The 19,329-nt window shown below is 42.0% G+C and overlaps 1 protein-coding gene and 1 pseudogene across 2 annotated transcripts in view; one reads left to right on the top strand and one right to left on the bottom strand.

Moving 5' to 3' along the window:
- Window positions 1–9,736, bottom strand: part of EPB41L4A (erythrocyte membrane protein band 4.1 like 4A) — a 264,522-nt gene extending 254,786 nt beyond the window's left edge. For both annotated transcript variants that reach the window (XM_047778430.1, XM_047778432.1), the window contains exons 1-2: window positions 9,598–9,736; window positions 8,765–9,187 (exon numbers count right to left, since the gene is read on the bottom strand). In XM_047778430.1, the coding sequence (XP_047634386.1) occupies window positions 8,765–8,863 (99 nt within the window). In that variant the 5' untranslated portion in view covers window positions 8,864–9,187; window positions 9,598–9,736. The remainder of the gene's footprint in view (window positions 1–8,764; window positions 9,188–9,597) is intronic.
- Window positions 9,317–10,625, top strand: LOC125124713 (uncharacterized; annotated as a pseudogene).
- The last annotated feature ends 8,704 nt before the right edge of the window (window positions 10,626–19,329 follow it).

The raw sequence follows: 19,329 nt of genomic DNA, 5'->3' as shown, positions 1-19,329 counted from the left end.
TTCTGGGGCAAAGTGAGAGCAGTGAGGATGGTGGAGAAAAACCAATTTTGATAAGTGACAATTAAGGCAGTAGAGGCTCCAAGAACGCTTCTCAAACATGGCTCTGAATGAAGGGCAAGGCGAGACCTAAGTGGTTTAAAAACACAAAGGTCTCTGTGGGCTCGCTCAGAAACTTGACTCTCACTCTCGCCACTGGTCATTGGGAAAGCCGTGTTCTAAACAAGGTGCTTTCTAACCAGCTTCCAGGACACTGTGCCCACAAAGTTGGGACGGCTCGGCATGACTAACTGTGCTTTCTCGTGGGCTCAGAAAGTGGCATTTCTACACAATCTGCTGCTGCATTTGGTGCCCTCCTTGGTCTCAGTTGGCTAACTGCCCCCTATCATCAGAGCTTTTGGTCACTGTCCATGGGGGCCAGCGCTCAGCACCTGTCAGGTTTCCTGCCACCATCTCCCTTATTCTAACTTCCTCGTGGCATGTCAATATCCTTGAAAGCAAACTTCTCATCTGTTTGGAAGCCACTGCCAGGCCCTTTCATATCTTCAGCCATTACTAGGAGAGCCTCTGTAAGAGCCATCTCAGCCTTTGGGGACTCAGCACCAGTGTCAGTTACAGAGAAATGGACTAACAATAGGCAGCACTAAGGAAAAGTGGCTGCTTCACAAAAAAAAAAAAAAAAACAAACAGGAAATACATGGTTCAGAGGGCACAGGAATGCAATCCACATTTTGAGAATGGTGCAGATTCTCCAAAGTGTGGTTACAGGCTTTTTTTTGTTACAAACTAAATTGGCTGGTTTCTGACCTTAACACACCTCATCTAGATCCAAAACAATGATAACAGATGCCTGGTTAATCTTAATACTTGAGACGGAGAAACAAATCTTGGGAAGCAGGAGTAAATGGCAGTCACTCATTACAACTTAAAGCAGACTGACCAGGAGCATCATGTATGAGCTTTACTGGTGGCTGAAATATCAGAGACAAAAAAGCTGGGCCAAAGCTGTCAATTCCAGAGCTGGAGGGTTATGGCAAATGTGATATCTAACTTGTCCTGTTTATAACAGGTCCACAGAAAAATCCATTGTGCATCAGAATAAAACCTTGTAATTTGTCATAAAAACCTGGTATTTAACTTATCAACCCTGTCTTTTCCATTATGCCTTAGAATAGTGTCAGATGAGGTATATGCAGATTCAAGAGTAAAATGGGTGGTGCAGCAAGATTAAAAACTACACCGATGTTCACCGATTGTGTAAACCCACACTGTGAAAGCAACTGATACTGTTCTCCCATGGTTTACAGAACAGGAGACAAGGAAGAAATGCAACTACGGTGTGAGGCTATTATCCATTCTCGAAATTCACCCTTCTTCCAAAAGATTCTCAGCTACAAAGGGAAAGTTATATTTTTAAAAGAAAGAGAGAGAAAGAAAGACTTAATAGATACCTCTGCAATACAAAAATGGTGTAACTCATGCTTTCTGAAATAGCTCTAGTCAGCAATTCAATGTGCTGCATGCATTCAGTCCACTGCACCATCTCATTTTCTACCCATTATCAATACAAAAATTAGAGTATCTTGGCAACAGATTTTTCACAGGGAGATTCACTTTATTCTATGATCTTTTTTGAAAAATAATAAAATGGCAGAGGAACCGCATTATCCAGATGATTTTCAATATGGCCTATTCCAACAGTAACACTCCATTCGTTATTCAAATTACAGGGAATAAGCATTTATTACATGTGGTGTACAGCTCAAGCTGCTGGGGATCACAGGTAAGGGCTTTCAGGCTTCTGGGGGACACAGACATGTCCAGAAATAGTGCTTGCAATGTGCTAAGTGCTATAACAGGATGTGTGCAAGGCACTGACAAGCACTTAACTCTAGCAGGTCAGGCTGGGTTGAAGGCTTTCTAGCAGATGGGACACTCAATTCAAGTCTTAAAAGATGAGTTCATAGGAGTGTGTACTTAGGGAAAGGCTAAAGGGTACCACTCAGCAGCAACCCCACACATAAGGCACTAGAGAATCTGGTATGTTTGGGACTCTGAGCAGTTCTACGTACCCAAAGAGCAAGTTTGGGAGGACACACAGATCTGCTGAAGGTCTAGATCAGGTAGGGTGCCAACTCAAACAGTAAGGTTGAACTTTGTATGTATACACGAATGAAGCACTAACAGAAGAAGGAGCAGATGAGAAAATGAGGAGAAAGAATCAAGTTAACATTTTCTGAGTGCTTATTATATCCAAGGCACCGTGAACTTAGGAAGTGGGTATTATTTTAGCCTATTTTACAGATGGGAAATTGAGATTCAGAGAAGATAAGTATTTTTCTGAAGGCCCCACAGCTATGAGTAATCAGTGGAGACAAAATGCAAATCCAAGTGATCTGACCTAGAGCCCACATTTTTAATCACTTCAGTATACTGTTCCTGGTATAAGAACATTAAGAAAAAGATACAGATATTGCATTGTTTTCGTGCACTCCCATGTTCACAGCTGCACTATTTACTGTAGCCAAAACATGGAAGCAACCTAAATGACCATCAATAGATGAATGGATAAAGATGTGGTATATATTCACAATGGAATATGACTCAACCATAAAAAAGAATGAAATGCCATTTGCAGCAACATGAATGGACCTAGAGATTATCATACTAAGTGAAGTCAGCAAGAGGAAGACAAATACCATATGAAATCACTTATATGTGGAATATAAAATAGGAAACAGATGAACATATCTATGAAACAGAAACAGACTGGTTGCCGTGGGGGAGGGAAGGATTAGAAGTTTGGGATTAGCAGATGCAAACTACTATATATAGGATGGGTAAACAACAGGGTCCTACTGTATAGGGAACTGTACTCAATATGATGTGCTAAACCAAAATGGAAAAGAATACACATGAATAACTGAACCACTCTGCTGTACAGCAGAAATTTGATTTAGAACAAAGTAAATCATCTATACCTCAATAAAATTATTAAAAAGAAAAAAGATATTACATTGTTTCCACTATCTGTAAGGCACACCATCCATCCCTCCAAAAGAGAAAAAAGACAGCATCCAAAAGTTAGTTTGGGAATTCCAGTTGTGGCTAAGTGGCAACAAATCTGACTAGTATCCAGGGGGACACAGGTTCAATCCCTGGCCTTATTCAGCGGCTTGAGGCTCCGGCATTGCCCAGAGCTGTGGTGTAGGTCACAGACGTGGCTTGGACCTGGTATTGCTGTGGCTGTGGTATAGGCCAGCAGCTGTAGCTCCGATTAGACCCTTAGCCAGGCAACTTCCATTTGCCACAGGTGCGGCCCTAAAAAAGCAAAAAAAAAAAAAAAAAAGTTAGTTTGCATTCAACGTGAAAGGCTATGCACCAAACCCAGAAAAATAAAGGAAGGTGCTAGCCTTCCACGCAATGGGTGGTGGTTCTCAAAAGAGGTGATTTTGCCCATTAAGGGGACATTTGGCAACATCTGGGGATGTTTTTATTGTCAAAATTAGGCAAGAGGTGCTAAGGCATCTAATGACTAGAAGCTACAAATACTGTTAAACAGCCATTATCCTACAATGGAAGAGACAGCAACCCACAACAAAGAATTACCTAGCTCCACTATGATGCAACCTGACATAAACCACTGAAAATGAGTTTCCTATCTTTGTTTGGTAATGAAAATAACTAGCCACTGTCCATATGGCTAATGGAAAGTCAAGTTCGGACTTTTGATCCTGTAACTCTTTTTTTTCTTTCTTTCTTTTTTTGGCTGCACCTGTGGCATGTGAAAGTCCCCATGCCAGGGATCGAATCCACACCACAGCATCGATCTGAGCCACAGCAGCAACTATGCCAGATCCTTAACCTGGTGAGTCACCAGGGAACTCTAGACCCTACAATTACTTCAGATTTAACTTTATCACCACCTGCTATGGTCTGAATGTTTATGTCCCCAAAAAAATTCATCTGTCAGAAATTTAACCCCCAATGCAGTGGTTTTTAGGAGGTGGGGCCTTTGGGATTAGTGCCCTTATAAAGCAGGGCAGCAGAGCTCCCAAGCCCCTCCTGTCACATAAGGGCACAACAAGAAGTTTTCAACCTGGAAGAGGATCCTTACTCAACCATGTTGGCTCCCTGATCTCAGACTTTCAGCCTCTAAAACTATGAGAAATAAGTTTCTCTTGTTTATAAGCTACCCAGTCTGTGGTATTTTCTTATAGCAGTCTGAATACTAGCCATGCTTAAAAGCAACAAAAGTTCTGCATTGGTTTAAGTTTAATTAAATGTTAGTTCCAGCTTAACATTATCTAATTCAAGAACAATTACTCTAATGGGGCTACAAAAAGTGTGACCCACCATTGACCGAGGAAAATTCTAAGTTCCAAGAGAAGGATAGCTATTACTCAGAGATACCAAACAACGCTTTCCCTCTTAAACAGCTTTTAAATCACTTGCAAACCATAGATAATAAGTGACATTTTTAATCATTTTTTTTCAAGGAACAACAACTTCTTGTAAAAGTGAGGGGAAATTTAAGTCTCAGAATCTAACACATAGCATGTGTCTATACAAGATAAAGCTATACTGTTATCGAAATTTGCTAAGAGCAAATTTAGGTGCACTTAACAAAAAAGGTAAATATGCAAGGTGATGAAGGTGATAATTCAATGGCAGGATGGTGGGAATCCTTTCATAATGTATATATATATATATAGTAAGCCATCAAGTTGCACACTTTAAATATATTACCATTTCATTTGTCAATTATACCTCAATAAAGCTGAAAAATATTTTCAATCACTTCTTAAAATTTTGTGGTAGCATTTACATAGCAGTTCATCTTAAACAGCCATGAGACAAATATCACATGTGACTTTTAGAAACCTAGATGCAGTGTGAAAGAGGGGTACTTCTATCCCAGTCCTATTTTACTAACCAATCAAGACCCCCAGTCAATCTTACATTAACAGAAATGTTGGTGTATGATTACTTGCTTCAACCTATGTTTATAAGGTCTCTCACCTTGTACCTTATATATGTGGTATCAAAAGACAGAGGTATTCACAAATATAATTAATATGATTTGTGAAAAACTGTTGCTTTTCCCCAATCTCCTTAGATGTTTTCCTTACAAGTCCAACTGGAATGAAAATTCCAATTCATGGTAAGTGAGATGCATATAAATTTAGGCACCTAACTTTGTTTTTCTAGTTTATTAGGAAGTTTTTAATCAAAGCATCAAAACTGACTCACAGTATTTCCTCAGGAACCTCAGGATGATTAGGAAGTATCTTCATTTAAAAACTGTGTGAATTGTCAACAAAGCTGTTTAAAAAACAGTTAATGTAATTTCCATATTGCTGTGATGTTGGTTTCATTAATTTAGTCAAACACACTGAGGGAAAAGTAAGCCCCTCAGAGTTTATTACATAACTACTCTGAGAACTAAAATCTTGCTGAAACGAAAAACTGGTTCTTACTTGCAGGAGCGATTTTGAGGACTCAATCATCAAACCTAATGCTTTTTTTCCCCTAAAATACTTTTGTTAATCACACAAGTTATAAAAGTAGTCTGAGCCACATTCAAGTTTTGCTTTCAAAGAGGACGAAAAGGAAGACTGTGAACTCCCCCAGCACAGAACACTGCAAACGATATAACAAAAGTTTCCCTGAACAAACATTGCTCAAAAAACCAAGAGACCAACCACAGCAGAAATTCTTACTAAAATAAACAACAGAGATAGCAGCAGAGCACACACAGCTAAAAGCTATTGTGTGGCTTGACAGAACCAATAGCATTCAGTTTATATAAACTTGGGTTTTTAAATCTTGGACAGGGCTCAAACTACGAACTGCTTGCAAAAGACTTTCTGTTTGTCAAGGTGAGGTTACCTCTACAGCAAGAGAAGATGGCAAATTTATACATCACATTAGTATGAACGCAAAGATACTGTGTCTTATTTTGTGAATTAATTATTTTCCATTTAAACGCTACTCATCTTAACATATAAGATGCATAACTATTGTCTTCAGGCTGAAATGTTTTCCATGGGAACAAATACATCAATTCTTTTTCTCAAGTCAATGAAAAACTTTGATCTGAGTTGCAGAAAATCACTTCATAACTACCTTTTCAATGAGTAATTTGGTGCTTAAACAAATCCAAAGAGTGCTTTTCAAAAACAGCACAAAGAAAAAAGTGTTTTACCAAGCTTCTCTCATTTGTCCTTTACTTCTCTTTACTACAATTAATCTTTTTTAAGCTACAATGCATTATTATAACAGTAATGCAAACAAAGTTTTAGGTAACTATATAGGAATCAAAAATTCCTTTCATAAAAAGATGAAATGTATGAATAATTTTAACACAAGATTAGATATCTTCATTTGAGATAGGTGAAAAAGGGCCATCTCCATATAAATATTAGGAAATATTTTCACCCAAAAAAGATTTTTCTGTTTTAATTTCAGGGAAAATATCATATGCTTAACTTTGACTTTAATTAGTGATAACCAAAATTATCAAATGTGCTACCCACTATAATAGTAATTTTACTACTAAACAATTACTTTCAAGTAATTGTTTATTTCATTTACAAACTAAAGCAGAAGAAAATGTCAAGCATGCACAGAGTAATGTACACAAATTCATTCAGCATTTGAATACCATCTACATATGAGACACTGTTCATATATTATACCATTTGTAAATATGCATTTAGTACATACCACAAGTAGATAGACGCTTAACACGTGCATTTTATAGTAGCATGTAGTTACAGATAACATGGTTAACTTTAGCAGACACGTGTGTTACACATATGGCCATCAAAATAATTGTGGCATGCTTTTGTGACACTGAAAGAGGCCAAGTCTGTTGCAAAATGATTACTTCCAACAAAAAATTGCTTAAATTACTGTTCAGTTAAATGGCATATACCCAAAATAACAGCTTTACAAAGTTGTCATGGCCTTTGAATCAGTCACCAGTTTTCAACCTATTTGTAAAACAAGATAAGCACCATCAGGTTATAAAAAGTAATTATGAATCAGGATTTTCTGATTCATGTTTCTTTGACAAAATTATTCCATTTGATCCCAAGTCTTGGCTGCTCTCATGACAGAATAATGCACAGGCTCCAGAGCTGACAGGAGTAGGGCTTTCATGATTAAATGGGAAGCTCACACACCAGATGACTTTAGACTTCAGAAAGATTTCTTTGTTACTTTAGAATCAGATCATAAGTTATCTTTCTCTAATTGTTCTAAGCCAATGAGCATCTATGTATTATCAAAAATGTATGGGTTATTTGTGAATTTTGCCTATTTTATTCACACAGCACACCAAAGAATGTTACATCATCTTGTAAAGTAAGTTCTTTTCCAGATTGCATGGGGGTGGGGGGCTGGTTGGGCATTAGAACATAAGAAGTTAAAAATATACAATGAACACTCTCTCCTAAAAGAGAGCCTTTTATTGGCCTTGAAAGAAAACACTAAAAGAGAATCTGACTTTCACTTACTATAATTACAAGGAAACAGTATTCAAAACAATTTCCTAAAGGGTTAATTTTATCTGTGGCTTTAATTGATCATTTTTAACCCCTTGCTCCTGAAGAAAAAAAAAAAAGACAACTGTGAAATTAAAATTCTGTACACCAAGAATGGTAATAACAAAGCTGAAGCTTTTTTTGGTCAGGAACAGTTACTCCAGTATGCATAAAAGCTAAGTAAAAACTGATTCACACCAGGAAATCCCCAGAGCCTACGCCATTAGGATTAACTTTTGAGATGACAAGGCTAGGAGAGGACAATTGGCAGCCTGAATTTGATTTCACAGACGGACTGGTGTATGGGAGGGAGGGAAAAAGAAAGGATGGTTTCCCTTCATCAGATTCAGCTGATAAGGTATCTAAAATGCCTCAGTGATTTAAAACTGAAGGAGAAAGGGAAACAACAAAACACTCCAGATTCCGATCGTCTCTAGGTAGCTACGTTGTTGCGAGAAAAAAAAAAAAAAAAAAAAACAAGCGCGCAGGCGCGTCCATCAGGTTGTCAACCACAAACATAAGAACACATCAAAATTAAGGAAGTGGATGTCTGTAAGCTCCCACAACCTTTGTGTTTGGGGTTCCCTAGGTTAATAGCAGTAATTGCATTTTAATGACCCACAAAGAGGTGCAAAGTTATTACCTCGATATGACAGATGTTTACTTAAACGTAGAGATAAAACCAGGTTGCTTTTGGAAAAGGAAATTATTTTCCGGCCAAATGTAGCATTACCCAACCACAAACACAGGCGACACATTCACAACCACCCCATAAAAGTGTTTCAATGAGTGCACTATTTTACTTTCCGAATAACCCTAACAAGAAAAAAGCCTTCAACAAAGCCGAAGGAAATCGTGCCATTAACACTGTATGCTGCCTTTATATTCAATTCTGCGCTTCTTCGCGAGCTGCGAGGGGCGGGGATGAGGGGCTTAAAAGCTTCTGAAGAAAACCGAAGTAGGGAAGAGTTTGGGTTGCAGTTGCAGAAACGTGGACTATCCTACGAGACGTCAAACTTACTTTCCTTTATGAAGGACTTAAAGTTAACCCACCCTGACACGTCTACCCTCAGCCTGAGCGCGGGGGGCGGCTGTCGCTCGTTCCCATCTCGCTGGACCGCAGCCGCCCGCCCCGCCGGGTGACAGCCCTGGACAAAGCCACCGACCCCCGAGCCCGCCCGGCTGCGCCCCTACCCCCACCCCCGGCCCGCGCCTACCTTGATGCCCTGCTGCTGAGTGGTGAGGGTTAACTTGGATTCATTCAGAAGCAAAACTTCGCAGTAAAATTCTTCCGGAACAGCGCAGAAACAGCCCATGTCGGCTGTGGCCGGCCTTGGCCGGGTGAAAAAGCTGCGACCCAGCGCGAGCCGCCCCCTCCCCTCAGAAGCGAGGCATTAATTTATTGTCCGCGCTGCGGCGAGGACGAGAGGACCGGTTGCCGGCGGGGTCCAGGGCGGCGAAGACCCGCGGCCGGGCGCTAGCAGGAGGTAAGGAGCACGGAGAAGCCCGGGAGAGTCAGCGCCCGGGAGCCGCCCGGGCAGCGCCGGCGGAACTGGGCGCGGAGGGCGGCGGCGCGTCCCCGCGCATCCTGAGGCTCGGGCTCCTCCGAAGGCGGGGGCACCGCGGCCCCTCCCGCAACCCTGGGGACGACAAAAGTCGCCTGTCAAAGGGGACAAGAGACAAGAAAAGGGAGGGACGAAAGCTCCAGGCCCTCCCCGGGCTTGGAAGCCTCTAGAAGCTTTGCAGCCCCCGCCACCCACGCCCGGCCGATGCGCTGCCTCAACGCAAAGGCCTCTCCTCCGCCGCGAGGGTCCCCAGCGGGCGCGCACTTCCAGCTCCCACCCCACACCGCAGCCGTCAGTCTGGTCCGCCGATTGGGGAACACTGGGCTGTTCCTTTGTGTCAAGGGGTACCCGGTACCCACGACGTTCCGACCCCACTGCAGGGGCAGTGGCGAGGGTCGCCTCTCAATCAGCTATCTCCACCCCGCCCCCAGCCCACGGGCACCGGGAAGCCCGAAAAGGGTCGGAAAGGACATCAGTCTCCTTACCACGACCCGCGGAGCAGAGGTCAGCTCGTCGCGGGGCGCGGATCCCGTCTGAGGATCCCCGAGTTCATCACGGGTTTCTGTGTGTGGCCAAGTTGAAGCTCTCCCTCCGAGAACCCCTTGCCCCGGCGGCAGAGTGCTGCTTCTGCGAGAGATTCAGAGAAGCTGGCAGTCGGGGGACTTGAGGGCGAAGGGGCGGGCGCCCCGGCTGGGAACGCGGCCGGCGGGCGGGTGGGGTGTGCCCTGGGCGCGCCAGGCCGCGGCGGCTCCCGGGAAAGTTCTCTAGGCGGTGCTAGGGGTGGTGTCCGGGGCGGGAGCAGCCCAGGTGCAGCTGGACCGGGCCTGGGCGTCCGCAAAAGGACCCGGAGCGAAGCGGGGACCCAGTGGCCGGGAAGGGGTCGTCCCTTCTGGGCGGGGTCTCGGCTGGGGATGGAGGGCGGAGCGGAGGTGGTCAAATGGCGAGGTGCTGAAGGTCCGCACGAAAACCCGCGTTGCGCCGGGGCCGAGCCATCTCGCCGTCTGGGACCCTGGCCACCTCACAGTGTCGGCTTCCTGAGGAGATCCAGAGGTTTGCTGGAAGGCAGGGCGCAGCTCTACTCGGACCCTGGCGTTCCGTGCCCGCAGTCCCACGCTTCCGCGCGACCGGCTGTGTCCAGCACGGACGGGCACAATAGCTCTGAGGCTGCAGTGACCCCTGGTGGGTTCCTGTGTCCGTGCACGAGCAACCGAGGCTGGGGTGAGGCAGGGCCCCCGCTGGCCTTCGGAGCAGGTGCAATCTGTGCTCTCCAGCTGGGAACCAGAAGCGAGTTAATGCAAGTGGAAGCTAAGAGGAGATACAAGGGGAATACACTGGGTAGGGTTGATGGTAGGCCTCCCAGAAATCCTCTCTACTTTACATAGAGTACCAGAGCAAGGGCTTCAGCATCAGGCATAGTTTTGAGTTCCCCCCCACCACCACTTGTAAGCTAGGGAGCCAAAGCACAAAAAAATTTGCTTAAAGCCTAGGACATCTGTACTTTAAAACAAAAACAAACAACAGTAACACACACACACACAACAAAAACCGACATCGACAGCACAGTAGAATGGAATTGCACAGTGCAACTTTGGAAGGAATTTCCTCCCATACACAAAGGACTTTCTTTAGGAAGCCTCCTTCCCTGCTGTTTCAGCCAGATTTCAACATGAATTAGTGAAAACCCCAAAGTGTGATAAACCCATCGTATTTGTTATGAACTTAGCTTAAAGCTACAAATCAAACCCTGGGGTTTTTTTCGTTGGTTGGTTTGGTTTGGTTTTTTGTTTGTTTGTATTTTGCTTTTTAGGGCCGCACCCGCAGCATATGGAGATTCCCAGACTAGGGATCTCATCAGAGCTGTAGCCGCCGGCCTAGGGCACAGCCACAGCAACACAGGATCCAGGGGCATCTGCAACCTACACCACAGCTCACAGCAATGCCAGATCCTTAACCCACTGAGCAAGGCCAGGGATGGAACCCACAACCTCGTGGTTACTAGTTGGATTTGTTTCCCCTGCACCACAGTGGGAACTACAAACCCTGTTTTATCTTTCAAGCATTCTGTGAAATTGAAGCAGATTTTGAGTTGCCAGTGGAATTGTATGTCCAACTTGGGTTGCACTGGCAGTTTTGCCTCAGGTGAGCTGATATCTTATTATTATAGATTTTAGTGTCTTTATTTGTAGAATCTTTTCTGTAATATAATATTCCTGATACAAATTACCAAATGTGATTGAAAGATTGCATAGAAGGTTTTTGTGCTTTACTACAGTATCCAGTAGAGCCACTTAGGCTTGCAAAAACAAAAGATAAGACCCAGGTATAATCATTTGTTGGCTAGTTTGGGGTTTTGCTGCCACCTGTTTTATGTTCTTTGATTTTGTAGTTTTGTTTTGTTTTACCTCCAATGGTAATGAAAGGGCTGGAGGTTGGGGGTGGGGCAAGGGTTCTGTTCTAGACTCCCCACAAGGAAAAATACAAAACCATGGATTCCTGTACATATGACACAGCCTTTTCTGGACAAGGCATTTTCTTTTCCATTTCTTTATTGGACTGGAGAAAAGAAAATCTATTTAACACAAAATTAGAGTTTCCTGGTGAAAACAGGAATTCTGTAAGAAGTTTTTTTTTTTTTTTAACAGCCTATTGAGTTATTGAAATGAGTAGGAGACTGTGGGCCTTTCTGGGAACAGCCCCCACCCCTTGTGTCCTTTGGCCTCTTGTATATGGAAAAGCTTTAGCCCACTAGGCCTTCCCCATGTTCCAAAGAGAAAACTTAATCAGAGAGGTGAGAAAACACAGAAAGGAAAACAGTCAAGCAAGGCAAAAATCATAGTATTTTAGCTGTAAAACAAAGTCAAGGACCTTCAGTTCCTCCTCAAAGGCAGATAATGTTCTGAGTCATAGCCTTTCATTGCTTTGAAGATACTAAAACCCCCCACCAGATAGAAGTTAACTGCTGACTAACAGCTGGTAGACCCCAAATTGGTTGGAACCAGTAGGTTGATGATGCTAACTCCTGAAGCATCACCTGGTTACCTTACCACCAATCAATCAGAAGGATGTTCACAAACTGATCAGGCACCGGCCACCCTCTCCCTCACCTTGTCTTTAAAAACCCTTCCCTGGGAGTTCCCTGGTGGCTCAGTGGGTTAAGGATTCAGCATAGTCACTGCTGTGGTGTGGGTTCAATCCCTGGCCCTGGGAACATCCACATGCCATGGACGAGGCCAAAAGAAATAAAAATTAAACAAAAAACAAACAAACAAAAAAAACCCTTCCCTGAAAGCTGTCACAGAGTTCAGGTCTTTTGAGCATGAACTGCCCCTTCTCCTGGCTTGGCCCTCTGTTGGTGTGTTGCAATAAACACCAAACTTTCCTTCACCATAACACAGTGTCAGGAGGTTGGCTTTACTTGGGGCAGGCTAATGGACCCGTCTGGTTCAGTAACACTATAACTGGCACACTCTAAACTGAATATATTTTAAGTATATGATTTGTCAAGTTTTGACATACATATTCATAAAACCATCACCGCAGTCAAGCTAGTAAACCTGTCCGTCGCTCCCTAAAGTTTCTTCCTGTACCTTTGTAACCTCTCCCTCTAACTCTTCAGCACACCTCACCTCCCAGGCAACCACACACCTGCTTTCTGTCACAGTAGATTATCAAAATTTTCTAGAGTTTTATATAAATGGAGTAATTATACCAAGACTTTTTTTTTGTCTGATTTGTTTCACCTAGCATTATTGTTTTGATATTTATCCATGTTGTTGTGTACATCAATAGTTTTTTCATTCGTATTGCTCTGTAGTATTCCTTTGAATATGTGTCTACCATAACTTGTGTATCCATTCGTTTGTGTGGTTTCTAGTTTTTGACTCTTCCAAATAATACGAATGCTTCTGTGAAGGCTGTACTAGTCAGCTCCAGCTGCTAAAACAAAATGCCATGGGCTGGGTGGCTTAAACAGCACTCGTTTTCTTACAGATCTGGACACTAGAAGTCCAAGATCAAGGTGCTAGGATGGTTTTATTTTGATGAAACCTCTTCTACTGGCTTCTAGTTGGCTGCCATCCCACTGTGTGCTCACATGCCCTTATCTTTCTTGGGAGCTGTGGTCGGAGACCATGAGCTACGTGTGTTCTCATATAAGAATACTAAACCTATCCTATCAGGGCCCTACCCTTATGACTCTTTTAACCTTAATTACCTCCGTACAGGCCCTCCAAATAATAGTCACATTAGGGGTTAGAGCTTCAATGTAGAGATTTGGAGGGGATACAATTCAGTCCATAGCAAAGATCCACACCTTTGTGTGGACTTGTAATTTGTTTGTTTGTTTATGCCACAGAGGGCAGTGGCTTGATGTAGGATCTCAGTTCCCAGACCAGGGATTGAGCCCAGGTTGTAGTGGTGAAAGCACCAAGTCCCAGCCACTACACCACTGGGGAACTTCCAATGTTTTTATTTATCTTGAAATTAAAAAAAAAAAAAAAGAAATCGTTGAATCAGAAGATAGACAAATGGTAAATAATGGTAAAGCTGCTAATATCATTTGTCATTCGGGAAATAAGAATTAAAATCACCATTAGATACTACTACAGTCCTAATAAAATGGCTATACCACCATGCCAAGTATTGGCGAGGTAAGAAACAATTAGTGCTCTCTTACACTGCTGGTATGAATGTAAGGCGGTAGAATCTTTGGATAACACTTTGACAGTTTTTTAAAAAGTTGAACGTATACAGTCCACAGGATCTTGGAAGAAAACTTTCTCTGCCTAGCCACAGGAACAAATTAACAAGATACTATTCAAACACATTTTCCCCTCAGGAGAATCATATAGTTTTTCAACATGTGCATAGCATAATACAGTCTATTTTAAGCATTGTGTCAAAACCTTTGATCTCTCTTCAGAGATTTTTAGGAAAATATTTTCTTTGGTCAAGATGACATTTTGTCATAATAAGCCTAAGTAAATGAGTCAAATGACAAACAAATTCAGAGTAGATAGAATTTTATGGAAATATGTAGACCATCTGTGAGGGACTGCAGGAATCCCATCCTGGAAGAAGCCACTTCGCTTTACATAAAACAGGCCCCCACCCCTTGCTGAAACACGCACTTCAAAATGCCAGACCCACAATTCTACTTAAAGCACCATATTCTTCTTAGGAAGATGTATTTAATTCATGTCCTCTGTCATCTTTATATAATTTTACATTTTCCAAACTTCAGAAAATTAACTAACTTGAAAAAAAAGAGGAAAAACCACCTTGAAAACCTTGACAGTAAATAATTTAATTACTTAAATACCTGACGGCAATGCAGCAGAATCACCAGGAAGACTTGTTAAAACACAGATTCCGGCCCCACCCCCAGAGTTTTGGATTCAGGAGGTCTGGAATGGGGCCTGAGAATTTGGATTTCTAGCAAGTTCCCAGGTAATGCTGATGCTGCATATGGGAACTACACTTTGAGAACCACTACTTTAGAGCTTATCTCTCAAAAAATTTTTTTAAAACAGGTTGTTTCTAATTACCTGTGAATAATTTTTTTAAAAGGGACAGTTCACTCTTTACCAGCAGCCCCCTGCTTATTCTACCCCATCCATCAAAATAATGCCTGTCAAAGAAAAGGGTCTTGAAGACCCTGCCAAGTCGGGTACCTAACAAAGAGAAGTTTTAAGGAAGGGAGCTATTGTCATACTATCACCTAGTCTATTTGGATACCTTACTCATTTTTCTTTCTCATGTATATGTGCCCAGACATATACATTCAGTTTTTAAGACCATCCTGCCTTCTGACTCACTTCATATATATGTAATTAACCAGCTGTCCTCTCCTCTAAGTACTGAAGCCTTAGATCCCGTTTGTTGAAATGCCTCAAGGGCGTTACCCACATTTCAAGGGAAATCATCTCCCAAGATGGCTATCTAAGCTGTTTCTTCATCCTTATGATCTTGTAAATGTTCTTTGGAGTTTAGGGAGAATTCTTACTTTGCATAGTTTTTAATCCTTGTGGATATGGTTCATATTTAGTATGAAAGGTTTGGAACTTTGGCTTTGAAATACCCTAGTCTCCCCTTTGTTGTTCAAATGTATACTAGCAAAAAATAAGAGCAGAGCTAGTTAATAGGTCTAGTTCCTTTGGGGACGTTTTTTGAGTTTTTAAAGCAGGTTAACATCCATCACTTCTTAGATTAAGAGAGATTCCAAAGATTGGCAAGAGAAATGGGTATTTTGTTACATGATAGGTGGAATTTTAGATTGATTTAGGTTTTCTGAAATGCAATGGGTCATACATAAAATAAATACATGTACACACTGAACCAGAAATTAGATATCTAGGAGTTTATCCTTATCAAATAATAGACAGAGATGTATATAAAAATATATTTACTACAGCAGGTTTATGATATTAAAACTTTTAAAACACTCTAAGTACCCAACTACCAGGAGTTATTGGATTAACTTATCGTGTTTGCATATAATAGAATACTCAGTAGTAATTAGAAAAGATGACATTGATGTAAATGCACTAACGTGGAAAGCTACCCAAAGTAAGCAGTGAAGTAAAAAAAGAACAGCTTATATAATAGCGGAAATGTCCATTTTTGAGTGCTTGTTTTTAGGGTCCTACTCACTGCATCTGGAAATTTCCAGGTTAAGTATCGAAACAGAGTTGTAGCTGCAGGTCTATGCCACAGCCTCATCAACACTGGATCCCAGTCGCGTGTGCAACCTACTCTGCAGCTTGGAGCAACTCTGAATCCTTAACCCATTGAGCAAGGCTGGGGATCAAACCCATATCCTCAATGACTTTTTGTGAGGACTCTATTTATCCTCACCCACTGAGCCACAATGGGAACTCCTTGTTTGTTTTTATTTTTATTTTATTTTATTTCATTTTTATTTATTTTATTTTATTTTATTTTATTTTATTCTATGCTTTATAGGGCCGTTCCTGTGGTATATGGAAGTTCCCAAGCTAGGGGTTGAATCTAAACTACAGCTACTGGCCTACACCACAGCCACAGCAACTTGGGATCCAAGCAGCATATGTGACCCATATCACAGGTCATGGCAATGTCAGATCCCTGACCCACTGAGACCAGGGATCGAACCCACATCATCATGGATACTAGTCAGATTCATTTCCACCGAGCCACACTGGGACCTCCTCCTTGTTTGTTTTTAAAAGAAAGTTTGCCTTTTTTTTTACAGTGAGCATGAATTAATTTAAAATAGAAATTAACTTTTATATTAAACAATGTAATGCTGCCAAATTACTAGTTAATGAAATTGACTTTCATTTAAAAAGGAACTCCTTTCCTAGGTTCTTACCTGGTCTCTAATGTGTTGACCACTTTATCTGGTTCATATATTCTGGTTCGTACCCTGAATAAAGCATATCAACTTTATTAACAACAATTTAGTGATCCAGATATTAATCTATCTGTAGACATTTGAGGAAATTAGCTTTGGTTTCCCTACAATTATTTTGATTTTAAATCAGACTAACCCTGTCACCTTAGGGAAGTCCCATCATCTTTCTGTGCCTCAGCATGCTTGATATAAATAAGGGGCCTGGGGCTTATCTTCTGGGGCTTCTTGATCTTCACCTCCAGCATGTGCTTTCCCATCCCTCTGTTCTGGAAACAACACATTGTTCTTGCTGTAAGGGTGGTATCCCGGGGAAGGAACAGCCCAGTGTAACATCTGGCAGAGAAACGGAAGATGACCTCTGTACTCACGTCAGACCTTCTGATTCTGACATTAGGAAAATGTCAGGAAAAACTGAATACAGTCATTTTCTCCAGGGAGGGTGATTGGTGGTCAGGTCTAAAGGGGAGACTTAACATTTTACTCTATCCTTTTTATATATTTAGAGTTTTATGTCCTTTTTGTTCTGTGCATGTGTTACCTAGTCACTACAGAATTTTTTTTTTTTTTGGCTTTCTTTTTTTAGGGCTGCACCCAAGGCATATGGAGGTTCCCAGGCTAGGGGTCTAATCGGAGCTACAGCTGCTAGCCTGTGTTGTAGCCACGGCAACACGGGATCCCAGCTGTGTCTGCGACCTACACCATATCTCACAGCAATGCCGGATCCTTAACCCACTAAGGGATCGAACCTGCAACTTCATGGTTCCTAGTTGGATTCATTTCTGCTGCACCACAATGGGAACTCCATACAGAAATATTTTAAAGTCACTGTTCTTGTTTTTTATTTTTTTAGGGCCGTATCTGCGGTATATGGAAGTTCCCAAGCTAGGGGTCAAATCTGAGCCACATCTGCAACTTACTCTGCGTCCCATGACAATGTCAGATCCTTAACTCACTGAGCAAGATCAGGGATCGAATCCGCATCCTCATGGATGCTAGTTGGGTTCTAACCCTCTGAACCTTAACAGGAACTCCTTAGTTGCTGTTGAAATTACCAAGTATTAGAATTCCCTGGTGGCTCAGCTGGTTAAGGATCTGGTGTTGTCACTGCTATGGCTTGGGTCACATCTGTGACGTAGGTTCAATCCCTGGCCCAGGAACTTCTCCATGCTGTGGGTGTGACCAAAAAAAAAAAAAAAAAAAAGGAAGGAAAGGAAAGAAAAAGCATAGTTTTTTATTTCATTTTTTAAAACAAGTTACTATAATAATGAATGGATTTATGTAAAATAACAGTGACTATCTCTGTGGTAGAACTGTGAGAGAATTTTGTTTTATTTTCTATGATTTTGTTTATTTTTGTGAAATTTCTTCCATGAATATCACCCCCGTGGCCAAATAAATCTTTTCAATTGTAAGCATTAATCTAACCAAAAATAAAAGTAAAATACAGGGCAAAAGGAAACCAAATAAGCACATCAAAACAAGGGGAGCTTATCACACAACCTCTCTTAGCATCTAAGTCACCTGGCACAGGCAAGTGCTCAGGGCATGGCCTGGGAATCACTGACTTTCAGCCCCTCAATCCTCTTGCCCTCTCTCCGTGTGAGAGGTTTTCTCAGCTTAAAACCTCCCTCTTCCTAAAATCCTCCTCTTTCAAAACCTCCACCGCTGCCCCATTTTCATCTCAGTAGGTCCACCCACTGCTCAGGTATGTGGGTTTGGATTGGGTCCCAATCCAATCTGCATTATTATTATTATTATTTTGTCTTTTTGCCTTTTCTAGGGCCGTTCATGTGGCAGATGGAGGTTCCCAGGCTAGGGGTCAAATCAGAGCTGTAGCCACAAGCCTATGCCAGAGTCCAATATGCATTATTACCAGCCTGTAGTTGCTGAACGTCCTGTTTGGCTTATTCACTGTTGAGTCCCAAGCATCTGTCACAGAACTTGACAGTAGGCTCATAGTATGTGTTGAATGAATATGTGAGATCACTTGTACAAGTTCCACCTGTGACATGCAGCCTGCACATTTCTTTTGAGTTCCCCTCACCTGAACTTGATTCCCTTCAAAAAAACAAAACAAAACCACAAAAAAACTCTTGCTTTGCCAGCTATCCATCTTCTTTTCCAAAAACAACTTTTGCTGATGTGGTACTAGAGAGTTGGAGTAAGCATACAGTCTTTATTGTATATTGAAATGTGCATCTTACCCTTGGGCTTCTCATTGCTCTGTGTATCAGTGGGTTCTGTGGTTGGCACTTGGGTCTCAGTTGTGTTATGAGATAGCCCCTTATTTTCTGTGGAAGTTCACTTGAATAAGCAGTTGGACAGTAGTAGAAATTCCAGTTCTCTTATTGCACTTACAGACCCGAGTTTACGTCTGAGGTATATTGAATAAATACCAAATACTAATATTGGAGTTCCCTGGTGGCCTAGTGGTTAAGGATTCAGTGTTGTCACTGCTGTGGCTTAGGTTGCTGCTGTGATGGAATTTCAGTCCCTGGCCTGGGAACTTCCCAGTGCCACAGGTGTGGCAAGGAAAAAAAAAAGAAGAAGAAGAAGAAGAAAGAAAGCTTAGTTGAGGGAGTTCCTGTTGTGGCTCAGTGGGTTAAGGACCCAGCACTGTCTCTGTGAGGGTTTAGGTTCCATACCTGGCTTCACTCTGTGACATAGGTTGCAGATGCAGCTCCAATTTGAACCCTAGCCCAGGAACTTCCAGATGCCACAATTTATGGAACTTTATGCCATGTGCAGCCATAAAAAAAAAGAAAAGAAAGCTCAGAAAGCTCAAGTGGTGTCTTCTTAAGTGCTGTTAAATATATATTATATA

Source organism: Phacochoerus africanus, chromosome 4 (genome assembly GCF_016906955.1).
Source record: "Phacochoerus africanus isolate WHEZ1 chromosome 4, ROS_Pafr_v1, whole genome shotgun sequence".
Taxonomy (NCBI): Eukaryota; Metazoa; Chordata; class Mammalia; order Artiodactyla; family Suidae; genus Phacochoerus; species Phacochoerus africanus.
The sequence above is the reverse complement of the archived record's forward strand: the minus strand, read 5'-3'. Positions and strand labels throughout refer to the sequence as shown.